A 20,622-nucleotide genomic window follows, 5' to 3' on the forward strand; every position below is an offset into this window, starting at 1 on the left:
GAATGCATCTAAATAGAGTTCAAAAGTAGAACTTATATTTTTTAAAGTATTGTCCTTAGATATATTGGGCCTTAAGAAATGTTAAGTAACTTAATACTCCACTTTACAGAAACTGGAAACAATCATCTGAATTTTTGCAAAATATCATGAACCCATTACATGTTTTAATGAATAATTAAGAAGATATTAAATATACATATACTTAAAGATTGGAAATTATGTTACCTTTTCCAATAGGTATTAGAATGAAGGGCTTGGTGCTTGTATTGATGCTGTGCATTGATTACATTAGATTACTTTCCTCTAAAATACATGATAGATTCCTTAAGTACTTTTTTCCTGAATAAAGAGATTTTGAGTTGAAGGATATGGTCAGAAAACTCTCAGCATTTTTATGTCTATATAATGCAAGGAGTCTCAGATGAATTTATATGCCTTAGTAACACAGATGAAATTTGTATAAGCCTTTTTTCCCCTTTTGCCTTAACTGCCAAGCAACCTGGAGCCACTGTTATCAGCTCATCTCAGGTGCCTGTTAACATCTAACCGGAGCTCCCAATGGTCTCGCTAGTGTTTTCATCCCTAATTGGGTTTAGTTCGTAAAGCTGTATCATATCCTTTTAGAAGTCAGTAGAATACCAACTCTATATAAATTGAGTAAAGCTGAAAAATATATTAACTTTACTAAGTTTTTACAGCTAATTTACAGTTGCCTACTATGGTAATGCATGATTGAATTAATAACAATCCTGTAACAAACACACTAATGACATTTGTTTTTAACATTTCCTTTATAACATAATCATGGGGATTGTAGAGTGAGTTTAAGCCTTAGACCTTATGTTTTTCTTTCTTTCCACTTTTATGACTCTGAAGTAAAGAAAAAATTTTTTTCTCCTGATGAAGAACTGAAAAAAAGTTTTCTCTGGCTGCAGGTTTCTAAAAGTGGAAGTTAATGTTCTAAAATGTATGTAACGTTGCTTTATGTGTATAGCTCAAAAGCATAGAAAGCAAAATAATATTAAATTTCAACATACTTGTTATCCTGCATTCCAGTTGACTGTAGAGAACCTCTAGTCATGTCTATCTGTTTTTGATGCCTCTACAGAATAACTGCCCAGCATCCTCTGCCCAACCAATCAGAATGTAGGAAAATCTACAGATATGACGGAATCTACTGTGAATCTACCTACCAGAAGTATGTTGAAATCTTTGTGAGTCTTCCTTCTGGCTCGTGCATCAGTGCTTGTGGTTGCCAGCTATTCAGAAATATCCTTATATTGAAGCCTTATATTTCTCTAATTTAGTGGGGAAAAGAAACCAACCAACCAAACAAACAACCAAACAATTTGCCTCTGAAATCAATACAGAAAAAATGTTTATTCTTTTGAAATTGTGGTCTAAAAGTTTTCAAAAAAAATGACTGTCTTAAAGCTCTTAGGTAAGCTTCTTTATATTGCAATAAACAAGTACTTATATGCAAGAAAATCTCAGCAAAATACATTGCACAGGTGCTACACATCTTAGGGATTTGAAAGGTGTGTTATGTATAAATTAGCTGTCACTTTTTTTCAATCCAGTAATGGAATGATGAGTTGTAATTTGCATAATCCTTTAAGAAGTCAAATTATACTGTCATGTAGCAGACTTAACATGCTAGCTAAGATTTCAGAGCTTTGCAGCTAATTACTATGTACCTTACAGGACAGTTAAATTGAAGTTGAGTCCTCTACCTCTGCTGCCATTTGCTTTGTCCATTATTTAACAGAATCTGCACTGTTGGTAACGAGATGTTGTTACTATCACTGAAGTAAACACTGCTCTGGGGAGGAAAGGCATTTTAATATATCTTAGCTTGATGTGTATTGCTTTTGCTAAGAAGAAAGTTTTTTGTTTCTGTTTGCCTAATGCAATAGTCTAAATTGGAGTCTTCCCCAAAAGAGTAAAATTTATGCTTTCCAGAAAAGTTATGAAATACTGATGGAAGCAACATTAACTTTTAATTAATTAGTTAATTTCCCTATAGAAAATGTAAAGGTAAGCATAATTTCCCTATAGAAAATGTAAAGGTAAGCATAATTTCACTAAAGGCATTATCCTTTCTAGATATACTTTGCAGATATACTTTTGGTGGGCTTTTGTCTTCAAACTCTTAACTTCATTTGCAGTAGAATTTCATTACTGAAAAAAGTACCCTTTTTCCTTAAACCTTCTTTCCGAATACAAGCTGGTGAGTTCTGCTCTCATTTACTCCTCCAGTTGGTTGTAGAGCATTTTCTTTCATGGTTTCCATTTTATACAAGATCAAGAAACCTGGGGCCCATGGAGGCTGCTCTCTGAAATGGACACAGAGTGGATACTGGATGGCGCGGGGACTCTGTCCTGTACCTTTGCAACTTACTTATCTCTCGCTTTATTTCTTGAGATTCTGCTGCCAAGATAGTGTTAGTCATTTCATCAGAATTGGTGTAATTATAATGCAAAGTTGTTTCTGATGAATATTTTTGAAAATTCTTGTTATCTGTGAGTCCTAATTATGCAGGCTCTTGGTGGTCAGGTTTCTGTAATTCGTTAGTAATTTTGTGGCTTTTTTGTGATTCACGGATACTGGATACTTCGAGGAAGCCTTTTGCTGAATAATAAGAGGGTCCTTTAAGAGCAGCTGATTGTTAACCGCTCAAGTATTGGGAGACCAACAACCAGCTGTTGTTCATTTGTAATTAAGCCAGTGTCACGTGACATTCCTAACCCCCCCCTTTTTAAAGGCTGAGGTTCATCAGCGGAAGCGGAAACTCAGAAACTCGAGAGTGGGTGGGATCCCCGGGAATTCAGTCCACAGCAACGCTTCTCTTCTGACCGTAGGTATTGTCTGAAGGGCTTGTGTTTTTAAGAATTGGTGTTTTTTACAGTCAAAGTAGACACAGTAGGCAGCACGGTTGTGACTGCCGGGCAAAGTCACTAGGGGAATATTCATAACAAGGAAATATTGGCAAATAAATGATGAAGAAGGGGAGGAAATCCCCAAGATGTTAAACTGGAGCACTGTCACTGAGATGATTAATGGTGGTGTGTATTTTAGAGAAGATGCTTATCTGGGTTGTCTTGAAACTATAGTTTACATTTAATAGCGCTTATAAAAAAAAAAGCGTGTGGTGCATGAGCATACTGAGGAGAAAAAGCTGTGGATCCCGATTTTATTTTCCTGAGTAAGTATTTTCTCCAACTAAAAATTTGGCTTCTGGTTATTGGAAAGCTGGTGTTAATGTATAACATATAGAAAAATATGTATGTTCTATGTATTTAATATTAAGCAGCATTTATAAACCTCCCTTCCCTAGACGACTGAAAAGTGCTTTGTGGAAAAGACATGCATCTTTTCAAAACTTTTGAGGGGTGAACATTATCAATAATAGGGAAATGCTTATCACGCAGATTTGCCCAGTCATCTGAGGCAGAGGGCAGGGTTGGTCATAAGGCCACAGTGGATAAAGGGCCAAACTTCAATCAGTCATGTCCTTAGTGCAATAAAAAAAAAAATTCTCCATCCATTCCTGGTGAAGCGGTGGCTGTCTTAGAAGACGCTCTAGCTTTCCGTGTCAAGCCGTGAATATCCTGATTCCATGTAGTGAATATTACCTGCCTTGAGGGGTCTTTTATCAAAGATGGCAATGCAAATTTGGGCAGGTTTGTAACATTCCTGGGCCTCAGACATAGGGCTGGCTCCAGGCAAACAATTTACAATCCTATCTTCAGTGGTCTTAGCGCCTAGAAGAGCACTGTTTTTCAGTTTGGGGGGCCCTACCGAAATAGTGGGATATGAATCAAATTAAGTGGTTCAAAATCAGATTTCTAAAAGTGAAATGGAAGAGAATAGAACACTATAGTGCATTGCACTTAGAAAGAGCGTTTCATTTTGTGAGGTTTCTGGTTTTTACATGTGTGTGGATGTCTACCTAAAACTGCACATATGGCTGTACATGGGGTGGGTTATGCGGTAAAATGTGTTTCTGTGTTTTATATCCAAAAAAAGATTGAAAGCCACTCTGACAGCTCTAACAGTTGGTAGGTAAGCATACACACATAGTAACCTGTGGGTGTTAACCTTATTAAACATTCAGGATATGGTGGGTTGTAAAGAAAGAGATGGTCAGTCTGTGAAAAGGATTTAGGAATGAAAAGGCTACACTATCTGGTCTCGCATATCTAGTATGTGCTGGAGCCAACTTGGATGGGTTCGCGAGAACTGCCTGAATGCACGTCTCTCCCACTCTGTGATCCCTGTCTTATGTTGGTAACTTGAAATTGGAAAATGCTGTAAATCAGGTGCTTTCCTGCCCCCACCCAAGCTGTTAAATGTTTACCAGCACATCACTTTTAAGAGTGGTAGTATTTCTTTCACCTGTAATTTTATGGCTTTATAATTGTGATTTTTTTTTACATTTTAAAACACTTTTATATGTTGCATTTAAATGTTAGTGGGAATTATTCAAATAATTAAATCACTTCAATAATACTGAGAGTTTAAAATGCACAGGAATATAAAGTCTAATCGTTTCAAAATGTCTGTAACTTTGGATTTCAAAATAATGGTAGTTAACCCTAACTTCTTACATGAAATGATTATGACACACCCAGTTTTAAAACTTCAAATTGTAAATGGTGATAGTTTTTTGGCGAAGGATAGGAAAAGTGTTTTCAAGAACATTAACCACATTACAAATATTTTACAGATTTTTTTTTTAACGTTTATGTTGTCGTTTTGCTAAGTACTGAAACTTAGGTTCCAGGCCCCTCTGTCCATTTTCACCTCTCTGTACAGTTTGTAATAGTATCTCTGGTTTTACAGGTGAGTTCACTAAGGTAGATTTAATTGGGAGATGCCAGAGTTCTCTCCATCTAAAGCAGTTGTCTTTTCTGTTTTCAATCATAAAAGTAAAAGCAATACGGAGTCTGAAAAAAAGACGTCTCCCCCATAATAACTATGATAGCTTTATTTTTAAAGAAAAGAAAATGCAATTTAGAGGAAAGAAAACTTTGGGCATGAAATAGAATTGTAGCAATAAATTCATCAAATCACTCGTGTGGAAAGAGGAATGAGGAAAGATAGGAAAGATAACTTGGTAGGAAAGAGTCAGCTGAGAAAGGCCTTTATCACCTCAGCACTGGTCGCAGTTTAGCTATCTGGCTGGGAACTACTGTAGAGGGATCCCTGAAATGACTGTTCTTGAACACAGCTTTAAGGCTGAGCCTGGGGAGACTGGCACTTAAGTTACTAACACTTACTGAGCCCATGCTATGCCATTTCGATAGGCACTGAAATATATCTGTTTTAAATGAAGGGGTTTAGCCCGGGTTCCTAGTCTCAAAATGCATCCAGGATTGAGAAGGTGTTTGTGATTGACTAGACAGCTATCACCTAAACAGAAGGGGATGCTGGCAAACCTGGGAGGGTTGTCTTTGTTGCCTGTGTTCATCCTGAGCCTCTTCCTCCTCTGTGAAACTCATTCCACCTGGATACCTGGGTTGTGTTTCATGCCTGGGGCCTTTCCCCCTAGGGGCGGGGGTGGGGTGCGTTTTTCTCTACCCCCTCATTGTGATCAGATGTTTTTAACTGCTAATGTTACTCTTCTCAAGGCCATTTACATTTTAATAAGCGACTCCGTGAGGAATTCAAACCAAAGAGGGAGTCTCCTCCGACAGAATAATTTCAGCCACCACGACAGGGATTGGAGGAATTAATGTGGGCCTGGAGGGCGAGGGGGTGACGTTTTCTCCTTTTCTCAGAAGGAGGATGTTCTCCTACTCAGGATTTGGACTCAAAACAGAAGGAATTAACCAGGTCGAGGAACGAGAAGGAGGAGAATCGGTGAAGAAGCAAGAAACTATGTTGTGCCAGAGAGCTAACCACTTGCACCTGTCCTGCCAATTAAGGCGAACAAGACAGGTGCCTTGTGTAGCAGGCTGCTGGGGGATAGATGGTTACCTGTGCTGAAGGTCAAGGAGGCCCCCGTGGCAGCAGCAAGTTCTTTTGCTGGTTATTTAACCTGATTGATTTCTATTATACTGGCGCCTCCCTCCCCCACCTCACAGACTTTAGAATTCTTTATGCCAGTTGTGTTTGGATCAGTAAATAACAAAGAATTGAGAAAAAAATAGACAGTGAACTTCATAAAGAGCTCTAATAAAATCTGCGTGTTAAACAGACATTGAACTTTGTAGCAAGAACTGCTGCAAGCCTTTCAACATCTCAATTCTAATTTCCACGTCATGCCTCTCAGACCTCAGCATGGTTTCTGGTGGTTTCTCCCAGTTAATTTTAGCATCACACCAATAATTCTGCCTATAAATGACTTGAAGTAGCATATTTTGGTAATGTGGATGGCATGAAAGTATATTGTTTAGGGCTAAACTAGCTTTAAAAGGAGCTAACTTATTCACTTAAATATATTTAACTCCTCCACGAGTCAGGTGCTGTTTTACACAAACTTAGAAGTGACTAACAACCCCTGCCCTCCAGAAGCCTGAGATGTGAACAAGTAATTGGGGCTCCATATGAGAGCCGCCTCGGGGGAGATGTGTGCAAACTATGGAAGTGGTGCCATGAAAGGGTTATTTTTAATAGTCAAGGTGGGCCCTGAGGTCTTCATGGTAGAGGAGCTACTTGACTTGGGGGATGGTTGCTGGAAGTGGTGATTTGGGCTAAACGAGAGAGATTTCTCCAGTAGCAAATCACAAATGGCACCTTTCAGGCTGGGGAAAGGTGACAGGAGGTGAGGTTCGAGAGGAAGGGGGAGCAAAGGCATCCTGTAGACCGTCTTCCTGTTGAGAGTGCAGGAGAGTGTGGCACAGACTGCACGGTTCGAGAACAGCTCTGAAAGTAGCTTAGACCCGAGGCAGGAAAACTGTGGGAGTGGCTCACGGCCTCAGCTTCTCCTTTGTTTAGATGGCTATTTAGTGTGCCTTGTATCAAAGAATGTGCAATCCTGCTGTGTGTTAGTTTGAAGTTACTTTCGGTTTATAAACATCTTGGAGGACCTGTCTACAAATTCATTGCTTTTCCTGGCTTGAGGTACTCCATATTTGCCTTTCTCTTCACAGGCCACTTACAATTCAAGATAAACGAGTGCCAGAGAGTAAAAATGGACAGGCACAGGAGGCGTGATTTAAAACTAAACAATATTAATTGGCTTCACCAGAGTGTATATTTTCATTATGAGAGCAGTGGCTGCCTAGATTTTTAAAAATAATTGGTTAGTGACACACCTGCAGTGTGTATGAGAACTCTAGAAACCTGAGAACAGAAAGTAAAGGTCAAGGTGAAAGGCACAGAGCTACAATGAACCTTTTGTCGGCACGCTGTTCAACTACAGTGTTCAAAATCACTACCGGGTGGTTTCAGAGAGGTGCCGAGACTAACGTGCTTGTGCCCAGGCTTTAAAAATAATACAGCGACCTTATAGTTACACATAAGCTATGGTTTTAATAAATTCTCCTCACCTTGAGAACAGCTTGTTCCAGGTGTTGAGTTTATAAGTGTCTCTTAGTGAATTTTTGGACTTCGTTTATGCTTTAGAGTTGGAAGAGTTATGCTCTAGTCTTGGACCGTGGGTAACTTAAGAAGAGCCACAAGTCCACGTAATAGTGTTTAATCATTGCTAGAGCTGGTTAAACCTCCCAGAAATGCATCTGAGTTTGATCCTAGCCCCACAGTTATCTATTAGATGTGGGACAGTCGCTCAGTTACTTAACTCTTTAAGCTTCTGTTTTCTCATCTGTAAAATGGAGGTAAAAGTGAAAACTGTCTCAGTTGTTGGAGGATCAATGTGATGATGATGATACCAATAACTACCATTACTAATCTTTTATCAGATACTGATGTCTCGCAGGGGGCTAATGGCTTAACATACATTTTTAAAAAGTCTTCACAATGAACGAAGGCACTAGGTATGATTATTACCACCATTTTACGGAGAAGAGAACAGGTGCTTACAGAGCTGAAGTAGCTCACTCAGGGTTCAGAAGCTAGGATATGATGGTGTTAGGATCAGCATCACTAAGCCATGGCTACAGGCCCCATCCACTCCCTGTTCCCCCACCTGTTTTTGTAAACAGGTTTCTTAGAACACTACCATACCCATCCACTTGTGCATCACCTAGGGCTACAGAGACAGAGGTGAGTAGTGGTGATGGACGCCTGAAATGTTTACTGTATGGCTCTTTACAGGAAAAGTTTGCTGACCCCTGCATTAGACCTCAGTCTGTCTGACTTCAGAGCCTAAGGTCTAAATCACAAACACTCTGGTGGTTGGCTTAGATAAAAACTCACTGAGTAGTACTTTTTTACTCATCTAACTTAGAATACAACTGTTCACCTCATAGAACTCTTGTTTGCAAAATGGAAATAATCAGCCTCCAGCAAGATGAGCAATCAGGACTATGGAAATGTTGAGGAACTTAAAAGTTCCTAAAGTAACACATCCTGAATTGTGTGCTAAATTTGCTGTTCAGTAACATGTGTTATTTAATATACAAGAACTTTCATTGTAATAGCATTCAAAACAGAATCCTAGTATAAAGAATAATTGTGAACTTCAGTGGATATTCAGGATCTGTTTATTTCATACACCGGCGAATTTCATATCCTTAGGAAGACTATATTCTTCAATTTCCAATGAAAAATAAATTAAAAATACTATGGAAATGCCACTTAAAGTATTATGATCTGTGTTAAAAATATGTATAAACTTACAGTAGAAAAAAATGGAGCAGGATTTTTTATCCAGTTTAATGAGGAGATATATACATAGTTAACATACATCCCTTAATAGTCTTACCAGCAACGAAGAGGAAGAGATTATGGTTTCAACTTTACCCTACTCTGAACTTTTATTTCCATGTGTTTATTGATTCAGGGAATTCCCTGTCCTCTGCTCAGTAAATGACCTTGGATTTGTGTTACTTTGGAGCTTACGGAACGCACTGTGATAGGCCATCAACTGGTGTTGAGGGGATATTCTTGGAATTACTTTTCACTTGGCCCAACGCCATGTCTCTGGGTTGGTGGATGGGGCGGGGGTGTGTGTGGGGGTGTTTCCTAAATTAGTTATATTGTCTTCTCTTGGGCACACTCTTTTTGGATAGAGATGCAATACATTTTATCTTGGAACATTTAGAAAATTCATATGAACGTAAATTAGATATAAACAGAAAAAAGCATCAGTGTCATTTGTAGTTGCATCACCCATAGGTAGCTGCTGTTAAGTTTGATGTCCATCATATTTGTGTATGCTTAGATGCATATCATCTTTAATAGATACGTATCCACATGTATAGATTTTTCCTTGTGAATCCATTCACAGGCTGCCTCAGCTGGGAAATACCTGGGGCCAAGTGTTAGAACTTGTACACAAACAACTTGTTTAAGGGAAGTTGGAAACTAGGTAATCAACTTCCATATAGAAGCTATGTGCTGCAGAGGTTTGCTTTCTTAAATAACATATTTTTTTCCTTTTCCTAGTTGGTATCTCCTTTCTGAACTTTATTACTTTCTTGTGTGGGGAATTTAAATTCTTTTGTTTGGGGGAAAAAAAAAAAAAACAGAACTCCAGCAAGAACTAGTGATAAAACTTTCAGCAGAAAAATCCTTCTCTGTCCTCTCAATTGTTATCAAGAGAGTCCATCATTGACTCGAGGTAGAAAGTTACAGGACAAAGCCAATGGTGAGGAGGGTGTCATGGGCTCAAGAAACGGCTTTTTTAGAACAGAATATGCACGTGTATGAGAAGCGGCTGTTAAGTGATTAGATGGAGTTTTCTGGCTGCTTTATAAACCTCATTCTCTCACAGGCCACTTCTGCTGCATCATTTCTTAGGTTGCTTAAAAAGAGAATTCTGCTTACCGTGTTCAGCACTGAGATGTTTTGATCTAGTTCTCAGAGCAGAGAGAAGTCGGGTTTCTGTGAGGATTTTGGTTCAGTGTAAGGAGAGCATTCTGGGGAGATGTTCTGATGGCAAACTTGAGACCTTTGTCATTCACATATCAGTGTGAGGGTTCTTTGGAGCTGGGTGCTTGATATTTATGTGATTAAGTGGACTATCATTGTATCTTATTTAAAAGCTGATTTCCCTTCCCTTCTCTCAGCTCAGTTATAAAGGCTCCCTGCCTTTCTAGCATTAATTGCATACTAAATGCAGTAGATCAAATACAGGGCCTCACTCTTTGCTTTTTCTCACTAGGTACCAATGAAGAGAGGCCTGTTTCTCTCACTAGCAATTCTCATCGCTTGCATTTCACCCAACGTAAGCTTTCATAGCAGCTTCATTTCCTTGACTGTCACCTATCAGGGCTGCTCAGAGACAGTCACAGCCAGTTGCATCCCTTGGCCTTGAAACCAGAAGAGGTACTGATCTTTTTGATGACCCTTCTGTTTACTTCCACTCTCCAGCTCTACTAATGAAACTGTTTCAGGAGTGAAATCGAGTTGGCATGGCTCTATTGGGTACAGAGTCTCCCATTCTGTGTGCTTTGAACACCCGCTGGATCTCCTGGTGAAGAACTACATTTATAGTGCAGAATTCCCCACCGTTACAAAGTAGAGCATTCCTCTGAAGCTTTTCATAAGGTAAAGTGAAGAAGCAGTTACGTTAGGACACATTTTGCTTGTGGATATACAGAATAAACTGAGATGAAGACAGATGCTCACAGACACAGTTGAAAGCGATGAGGGCTTGATGCAGAGAGGCTGAGCATAGCTCCTGGGGAAGGGCCTGCTGGTGCCCCTCAGACTGCTCGGGGAGCAAGCTGCCTCTCTAACAGTTCACCGCAAAACAAATGCTGAAGGCTATTTTCACTTTTGCCTTTTTTCTAAAAGTGAGAGTCCTCTTCCAATTTCTTTCAGTTAGCAAAAACAGGCACTAATGTAGTCTTTCACGAAAGCAAAGTGGTATAAAGCAAACTTTAGAAAAGTGGGGGATACCTGTAGTAACAGGGCGGTCTTTGCTCACTTCCAGAGAAGCAGCATGCTTTTCCAGGGACTGCCTAACTGCCTGATGGCTCACAAGGGGGAAAATGAGCAGCAGCTCTGATTCTCATCCCCTGGAGAAATTCATCAGGTGTCTAAGTCTTGAATTAATGTCAGTGAAAGTGGTGGTGTTCATGTCACCATGTTTTTTAAAAGGAGAGGTTTGGAGACACATCCATTGGGGATGAAGGTGGAGGGTAGGAGGAATTCCTGAGTTCTTATAAAATTGACGATCAATAAATTCATCCGATGGCAAGATTGTTAACCCTCTTCTCTAAACACTGCTTGCCCAGAGCTAGTAACAATTTACATGAGGCTAGTAGGAATAAAGAATGGTGTTTCTTAAAAATACTATCGTACTTGTGAAATGCCTTGAGGAAGGTAAGACTAAACTAAAATGACAGGCCAGCAGGTTTTACGCAGGGTATTTTTATAAGGGTCTAGTGGCAAGTTTGGTTCACTTGCACCGCAAATGCCTTCATTAGCTCTGCTTAGGAGGAATTTGCAGGGCAGATGATTGCTGTGGTACAGAGTGTCCTCCAGATTCGAGACTGAGAGAAAGACAATACAGCTGCATTTATTCTTCCATGAAAAGGAAAAATACTCATTGACGGTGAGGCCTTTCATTGTGAGGCAAAACTGATCCTTCTGGGGACAAACGTTTTAACTCTAGACAGTGAACTTATGTGTCAGTTTCACCATTGCTGCTTCTGTATTTGCTGGTTTTCCACATACAGCAGTGTAGATGCAGGAATTGATGAACTGAAATCGGAAGGAAAGGAAGTAATGTGTTCTGCTATGGTGTGTTCTGTGGTCTTTAGGCATTATGGTAATTGACCCAAATAACCACATTTGAAGTAAGTAAAACACTCACTTTACACTCAAGGAGATGAAGGCTCAGAGAGGGTAGGCCAGTTGCTCAATTTACACATCTAATAAGATTTAATCTGGTGACTATAGTGGAATAATCCGGGTGAGTCTAGCCCAGCAGTTTATACTCTGTGAACAGAGTGATGTGGCCCCTTGGAGCAAGATGACAGTTTTCCTCAGAGTAACATTCATCGTCTACTGAAGGGTTGTCTACTGAAATCTATTTCTGCAAAAGAGTAAGACCCTGAGAAACTTAAAGCCTTACCTGTAGAGGTGAAAAGTTTTGTTATATTTGAGCATTAGTTACTTAAAACACATTGTGTCCTTTGCACAGCTGTGTACTAACATGGGGGCATTTGGAAATCTGTTCTTACACTGCAGTTATCATGCAGAAATGGATGAATCCTAAGCTTCAATCTCAAGTTCTACCTCTTTCCAAAACCCAAGTTTTGAATTTCCAAACTACTTGGTGTTTCTACCTGTGATCCACTTTATATCAACCTCTACCTCTAATGACCAACAAATTTGCAAGCACTTCTATGGACTTTCCATTTAATCCTCAGAGCAACCCAGTAAACTGTGTTTTATCTCCATTTTACATGGAAAAAAATCTTAAACCAAACAAGAAAAAAAAAATCCCAGACAAAAAATGTCATAGAGGTTAAGTGATTTGAAGAGTTTCACACGGTAGCAGTGTGGCGTGGCCTGCCTGTAAAGTACAACCTTGCTGATTTCCCAGTCCAGGGCGCTCTCCAGGACAGTGCAGTCATTCCCCGAGAACAGAACTCCACATCTTCCTCAAATTCTTCTCCTACCTTGCACTTCTTTTGCTTTATCTAAATTTCTCTAGTCATTCAGGCTACTCTTGTAATCATCTTCTATTCTACCTCTCTCTAGTCTCGAATATCCTATTTGTAGCATGGTTTTAAAGTAATTCTCGTTTTTTTCCGTATCCCTACTCTAAGCTCTTTTTTCATGGGTAGGTTGTTCGAGTCTCCTGTTTAATTGTCTTATTTCCCTTCTCATTCAGTTTTATAAAGTTAAATACCTGAGTCTACTGTGTACAAAGTACCTACAAGCAGGCACACATTTTCCTTTCTGGGCTACGTTATAGTTATCAAATTAAAATAGTGTTTCTAACATATCTCCTGCTCATAAATAATTGACTGTTCATTCTTACCACATGGTTCCTATAGCTTAGTATTTAAAACCCATCAGTCTTGCTCTCATCTGCCTTTCAGCCTCCCCGCCTCCTGCAAGATCTTTCTCAGCACAAGCTCTCTGCTTCTGTCTGTCAAACATGTCCACTTACTCTTGTGAGGTACAACACATGCACTGTCTCTGTGCCTTTGCTTTACCCACAGTGATTCTCTCCCTTAATCCCACACATTAATTGGGTACCTTCTATAACCAGGAACTGTTGTTCGGGATATGTTGATGAGCAAAGAACAAAGTCTTTACCCTCCAAGTTAGAGGGCATTAGAGACAGGGCAATAAACAGCAAATGTTGAAAGCCACATAAACCTGAGTCTGTTTGGTGGTGGTGGAAAGAGGGGAGACTAGCTTAGGAACTGTTACTATAAGCAAGGTGGCTCATACTGATGGTATAGAAGTGGACATGGTGAGAAGAATGAGGATTCTGACCTATTCTGAAAGAAGAATCAAGAGGATTTCCTGATGGGGTGGATATAGGGAAGTTGTAGAGAAGGCAGGGAAGTCAATATTGAGTCCAAGATGGAATCCTCACGCATCATGTGCTCTGAATCACGTGTGTGGTGGCACCCAGTCATATATACCTTCTAGGAACTCAAACTGAGTGGTGAGGCATGACATAAATTCACAAGATCCTGTGTGTGTATGGGTAATATCTTAGTAAGTTTGCAAATTTCTTAGATATGAATTCATTCACTCCACAAGCCGCCTTAAGGTGCTTAAGGCCAGTGATTGTCTTACCCCTCAGTAGTGCTAAATGCAGTTAGAGGCAACTTCAGTGTAGTGGATAAATGCACAGGCTTGCAATGGAGACTGATGTATCCAAACCCTAGTTCTAGTATTTTTGCTGAGTGATCTTTAAGAAGTTACATCAGCTCTCTGTCCCCCATTTTTCTTATCTGAGTAATGAAGACAGTAATCTCTCTCATAGGGTTTATCATGGGGAATAGATGTGCTAATACATGCAAAGTACTTAGAACAGTGTCTGGCACATACTAAGTGCTCAAATAATGTTCACCATTCCAAAGAAAGGGTTCAGGAAAAGTTAAAGGGGATTAACATTCGAAGTGACTTCCTCCTGTAAACAGCCATGTTCAAACCTGCCAAGCTGCAGGGATAATAAGAATAATAAGGTCTCATATTAAGCCTTGCTTTCTAGCTGATGGTTAAAAAATAGAAGGGGAGAATTGTATTATAATCAGTCTGATTACCTGTCTCTCTTCAGGGAAGGGCATGGAGTCTGGTCAGTATTCTTGGTACATTTGATTGACAGACTGACAAACAGCATATAAATACCTAACACACAAAAAAATCAATGTTTTATTATTTTTTTAGCTTAAAATGTTGAATGTGTATTAAAATGAGAAAAATAATTTTCAGGATAGATATGACTTTCCTAGTACATAAAAGCAAGGAGATCACATCAAGAAGGAAATACTATTTTTTTGCCCTAGAACAGGAAATTACTATTTTCCCCTCCATGTTTATATTTTGATACCTAATATCTTTTTTTTCCTTATGATTGTTCTTCCTCTCATTCCATTTATCAGCAACTAATTTGGCCTCCAAATCCAGGAAGGAGCAATGCGTTGCTGCTATGGAACTCACGCAGACATCTGTACTGTCAGGGGCGGTTTGAAGAGTAGCTTAGTTCGGCTTTCATTGTGCCTGGTACTTCAGCGAGGCACTCAGGTTCTGTTTGAGCTCAGGATTCCTGATCCCATTCTATACATTCTAGATGGCAATGCAGACAGTGGCTGTCAATGAGTAACAGGTAAATATTGAACAGGGAAGCTCTTTTGATTAACTTCGTGGATCATTATTTGAAAGTAGCTTGCAGTCGGAACAACTCCATCACTCATGATCAGAGCACATGGCGTGGGGGTCTAAAGCATCAGCCTGCTGGTTGGGAAGCTGAAGTTGCATTCTTTGTTCTATACCTGGTCCTGTATTCATGCAGTGCTGGACTAGTTACAACTATCCAATGAGTTAAATGGTGACTGTTAAGCACAGTGGGAATGCAAAGACACTTAAGATGATGAAGTACAAAGAATGTCCAAGAGAGACTTTGTGCTATGCTGATATAAATACATTAAAGCATACTTATAATAACTTTTTGAAGTATATAACAATATGAGTGCTTAATTTTTTATCTAGATTCAGCAGTCTTTTTCTAATATGGCATTTAGACAGTTGCAGCATACTGAAAGTGAATTTTTGGTCCAGTGTATGCTGAAAAGAAGTAATTTCAGCATCTATCCTCTTTCCTAGGTTTAGTCCCTATCACCTAATGGGTACGTATTGCCCCCATGAGACATCTACCCAGAAGGTTGTTGCGTGATCTATTTGCTGTTTATTAAATGATTCTGATCCAACCATTGAACCTCATGGGAAATTAGTGGTGTATCATTGTTTGGAACAACACCATTGTCATCATCATTTTTGAGCTTCCATCAAAGAATATGCACAGAACTTGAAAAAAAAAAAAAGACAGATGAGACTGAACAGAAAAGGACAGCTTTCTGCTCTCAAACATTTCTAGGTCAACACTGAATATGATCATAAAAAGATGCAGGTAAACTGTGATTTAGGTTGTTCATGAGTCTTTAGGAGAAACCCAATTCAGTAGCTAAATAGGCAATTCCAAAAGTTTTCATAAAGTTCAAATTTTTTAGTTGTCTTTTAATCATGTTGAGATACAGAAATGTTCAGAAAGCTAAGTGCAATAATTAAAATTACTAAAACAGCTAATAACAGTAATGCAAATCTGTCTCCTTATCCTCATTCTAGAGCAATAGTTAAAGGATACACCTTTTATGATGTTTTAAATGTATAATTAATTTTAAATTTCCTTAATTACATGGATTAATGCCATTGTTACTTGATGTCATGCATTTATGAACCACAAAAGTGACAAAATTTATATGAAGAGTGTTGGAGTCTTAATTTTGTGTCACTTGTTAATCCCATGCAGCCTAGTCAATATAATAACAGCCAGAAATTTGTTAAAAATTTATTCTGAAAATTTGAATAAGAAGTACACTGTGAAGTTGCTGTGTGCTCACTAGAACTGTAAACCACATTCTTCCATCACATTTCTGAGGAAGAGATCCTATATATTGGTATCTTTTAAAAGGTGTGATTTAATTTTCCTTTTAAATAGGGGGAAAATATTAGTATCCTCTCTTTAATTGCAATGTTCTGGACTAATTGATGGGAACCCTCCCCTCCAAAAAAAAAAAAAAAGATTTAAAATTTCATTTAGGAAGTATTCTCGATTAGATAGTTATTATTCAAAGTAATGTTAGAAATCACCGTATTAGGAAATTTAGACAAACCCATAATGTGCATGCAAAATGCATAATAAATTGCAAACCTAATATAACATATGAAATTTCCTTACAGTAGAAAAATGCTGAGTGTCTAAAGAGCAGTATGGGTTACTGCACTTGTCTTCTTTCCCAGGGGACTCAGGATCTCATTTGGATCAGATTCCAAGTGAACATGTGTTAGGTAACCTGCACCACAAAGCTAGAACATAATCTGACCTCGATCCTTGTTGAGAGCTGGGACAGTAGGGGATCCCGTGGGTCAGGGTGGAACTGGCCGGGCTGCCACCTGGAAACGTGCCCACGGTATGTACAGAGCCAGTGCTTTGAGGCCTTTGGTTTTCTTGAAATGGTAGGTAGTGGGTTCAACATCCAGTCTGCTTTTATAGGGTAGGAACCTTGGGACACAGTATTCTTTTGTGTAGACTTACTTGTGATCCATGTTGTAATTCGTATTTTAGTTATAAAAAAATCTATAAAAAATATAATAAAAACATGTATTTTAATTTTAAATTTTCCTAGTAATTTCTGCAATTTAAAAAGACTTTTATGTTACACCCCAACAGAAAATAGAATGCACTAGACAAGGATATTTTAAATGATGGTGACATTATTTCTGGCTTTTAATATTCCATCTTAGTTACTAGACAATTTGGTAACGTTTTGGGGAAAATGGAATACGTTAGGGGAGGATATGGTCACTTGGAAAGTTGTTTGGCTCCATTCAGGAACAAATATTCATTTGTCAAGGAAATACTTTCGTCTCTTTGTGAGAAAATGTAGATATTCCTCAACCTCAAGGAAATTTCAGGCCATCAATAGACCTAAGACATATAATAATTTATTGATTCAATAAATATTTACTGAACACGTACTAAGTGCCAGGCATTGTCCTAGGCCCTAGGTATTCAGTGATAAACAGGGCATCCAGAGTTCCTGCAGCGTGGGGTTTATACTCAGTTGTGGAGGTTATACAGTGCATAGATACATGATTTTGAAAAGGTAGTGCTCTGTAGTATAAAGGAAATTAAATCAGGGTAAGGAGATGGAGTAGGACTAGTGCTTTTCTTGGAAGATGGAGACTGTTAAGTGCCTTAAGAACAGTACAGTTGGCTCAGTTCTCTGCAAGTCCAGGAGAACAAGATCATCTATGGTATGGGGAACTGGGAAACTCTTTCGGGGGAGGGTGAAACTTAAGATGACCCTTGTTGAATGAGAATGAACAAGCCATGTTTGTATACGACAGAAGATGGAAATAAGAGTTTCTGTTCCAAGTTTACTAGAAATAAGGGGAAGGCTTTACAGGACCTTGAAGGAGAAGAGAGGAATTTGGACTTGACATTTTATGTGGTTTCAATAAACTGAAGGATTTGAGCTGAGGAATAGTGGAGTGTGGGATTTTTCTAGCCTCTGTGTTTGAAAGAAGTGGATGGGAAACAGGCCACCTGACAGGCTGTTACGATGATCAAGAAGTGAGAAAACTATGTAAATTTGTATTTGTGCAAGCATTGACTAATTCAAGATGTATTTGAGGGCTACTGTGTGAACATGAGGTTGGATAGATGGATCATGTGATTTCCTGACTCATGAAAGTGATTTGTAGACCAAGAAGTTTGAGAATCTCTATTCTAGGTCCAGTATGCTGGATGTGGTTTACCTGATTACCTACATTCTTCAGTAGGACTTGCTTAGGAGATACTTAAAAAATTACGTGTATCTATAGAGCACCAAGAACTCATCAGATAGCAGACATTTTAGGGCATAAATAGGCAGCCCAAAATGGTTCCAGAGATGAAATAAATATTGTAAGAAATGGCCACCATTTAAGCCATATCTTAACTATCTAAGAAACAAACACAAGGTGACATTATAGGATAGGGATGGCTAGCATAAACTAGTGATCAGCAAATACTGACCTTCAGCTCTGTTTGTTAGTAAATGTTGCCAGTGAATCAAGGTCCCAATCAAACATAATACGTACATGTTGCAGGTGATTAGGCAGGGATGGCATACCGTTTCTTAAAGACAGATCTCTGCGTGAGAACAACGATGTAGATGTGTTTGCTAATGACAGAACCAGCCTTGTGATTAGTAGTCAGTTCTTGACAGACACCATGTTGAAGGGAGGTTTTCCATAACACTTTCTCATTTGTTGATTATGAACTTCAAGATTCGCACCCTTATCAGATTGATTCCTACCTCCATCTAGAGAAATAATAGTGAAGGAAAATCCCATTTTAATCATAATTTCCTTAGACTTGGAAGTGTCGTATTTTATTTTTTACTCAATATATAGGCCCTTCTTAACTATCGTGTAAGCAAATGTTTTCAGCTTTTAAAATAATAAGGGTACGTTAATTTTTGGAGTACAAGGATCCTAGCACTAACCCAGTTTTTGTAGGAATCTTGACAGTTTTTGTACACTCATTTTTGTAGGAATTCTGACTTGACTCTTTTAAGGTTTCATGCACTTAATGCAACAAATTATGTTTGATTTCTAAAGACTATCTGGGTTACCAGGATCTTGATAAGGTACTTCTGTATCTTCAACAAGTTTAAAGAACAGGACTGTGAGTGTCCTGAAAGGAATCCTGACTCTATTATTAGCAATATGTTAAGCAGCTTATTCGCATCACTTAACAAATACTTTTATTCTTCTGTTTGGAGATCATTTTCTTTTTAATTTCCTAGAAATTAATTGTATCATTAAAATCCTTTATGACCTTCCTTTCTAAGAGATGTCCCGCACTTGCTGTGTTTTCTCTCTTACCTTTGTTCACAAAGCTGCTATCACCATAGTACAACTAATGCTGGGTTCCCTCAGTCCAGCTTGCCACGGTCTCTGGTCTCTTTGGTCCATCTGCCAGTCTTTGCGGGGTGCTGGAACACATTGCATAGCAGCTTCTATTAGTCACAGAAATACTTGGAAGACTTCATCCTTCATGCTAAAAATCTGCCACTGAGCTGGCAAAAATGGAGAAATTCAACCATAAGTTAATTTAACTTATCTAAAATATTTGTTTAGGGAGGCAATGATTTATTGAATGTTAATAAATAACTTTATAACTTATTAATCCTTTAGTAAGCTGTGTTTAGAGTCCATATGAATCTGTACTGTGCTTAACTTCTAACATTAAGATTTAACTTTGTATTTTAATAACTGGTGGAATCAGATTGAGTTACTTAAAAAAATCAGCTTTCAGATCTCTCACAACTCTGTGTATTTGTTTCTATAATAGTCAGAATTGGTCTTTAATATCCTCAGCCAGTGAAACAAGCATGCAGTTTTTGGTACTATGATAGGCAATTTTTAAAATATTTTCTATAATTATTTCTCGGTAGATTTGAAATAGCATTTAGAGAAAAAACCCTGATCTTCTCTTTCTATTGCTACCTCTCCCTCAGTGCTCCTCAAAAACCAAAAAAAAGGGTCTTTATCTTCTGTCATCAATTTGTAATGAATAGAGGTTGATAAACAAAAATAAGACCTCACATCCCAAGAGAGAAGTAAAGGAGAACTGTAGAGTTGCACAGGGCCTTGCACGAGAATCCTGCCTTAGGAAGTGGAGACCTCGTGCTGCAGAGCCAGAGAGCCCTCGGGTGGGGGTTTTGTTTCCCCATGGACACCTTGTTACTAGTTGTATCAAGAAGAATGTAGACCTTGTGTTAGTTGATAAATGGAGATTGGAATCATCTACTGGGTTATTTTATGGTATTTGTTAACAATGTTTACCTTTCTAAATTGATTCAACATAATCCTCACCTCAGCTTTCCTTCATTTCTGGAAGACATATAGATAATGCGGTACTTTTGTGAAGCCTTAAATGGCAGTGAAAAACTGATTTTTGCCTTAGCTCAGCAGAGCAGCAGGGTTACATTAACACTGAGTTTGGAACATTTGAGTTCCCGTCGGGTACAGAGTGTGGCTGATATGACGCGACTTGCCTTCAACAGTTGTTTTAACAAGATAGCCTTCATATACAATATACTGAGCTGAAAGGCATAACAGTAATGTTAGCAAGAAGCACTGTTGGCAAAATTCTTGACTTTCATCTTTATCTGATGAATCCAAAGCAATGTGTTACTTACAGAAAAGTATTTTCAACTGAATATATATGACAGATATTATTTTTCAAGTGTCTATAACTTTATAAGAACTATTTTTGGTGTGTGATATTTTTATTCTACAAG

The 20,622-nt window shown here is 38.6% G+C and overlaps 1 protein-coding gene across 4 annotated transcripts in view; it reads left to right on the top strand.

The window, feature by feature from the left end:
• Positions 1–20,622, top strand: part of NPAS3 (neuronal PAS domain protein 3) — a 799,363-nt gene that overhangs the window by 103,124 nt on the left and 675,617 nt on the right. For 3 of the 4 annotated variants that reach the window (XM_032481854.1, XM_032481855.1, XM_032481856.1), the window contains exon 2: positions 1,109–1,198. The exons of the other annotated variant lie outside the window; for it this stretch is intronic. In XM_032481854.1, coding sequence (XP_032337745.1) covers positions 1,109–1,198 — 90 coding nt within the window. The remainder of the gene's footprint in view (positions 1–1,108; positions 1,199–20,622) is intronic. 4 annotated transcript variants of the gene reach the window in all.

This window comes from Camelus ferus, chromosome 6 (assembly GCF_009834535.1).
Source record: "Camelus ferus isolate YT-003-E chromosome 6, BCGSAC_Cfer_1.0, whole genome shotgun sequence".
NCBI lineage: Eukaryota > Metazoa > Chordata > Mammalia > Artiodactyla > Camelidae > Camelus > Camelus ferus.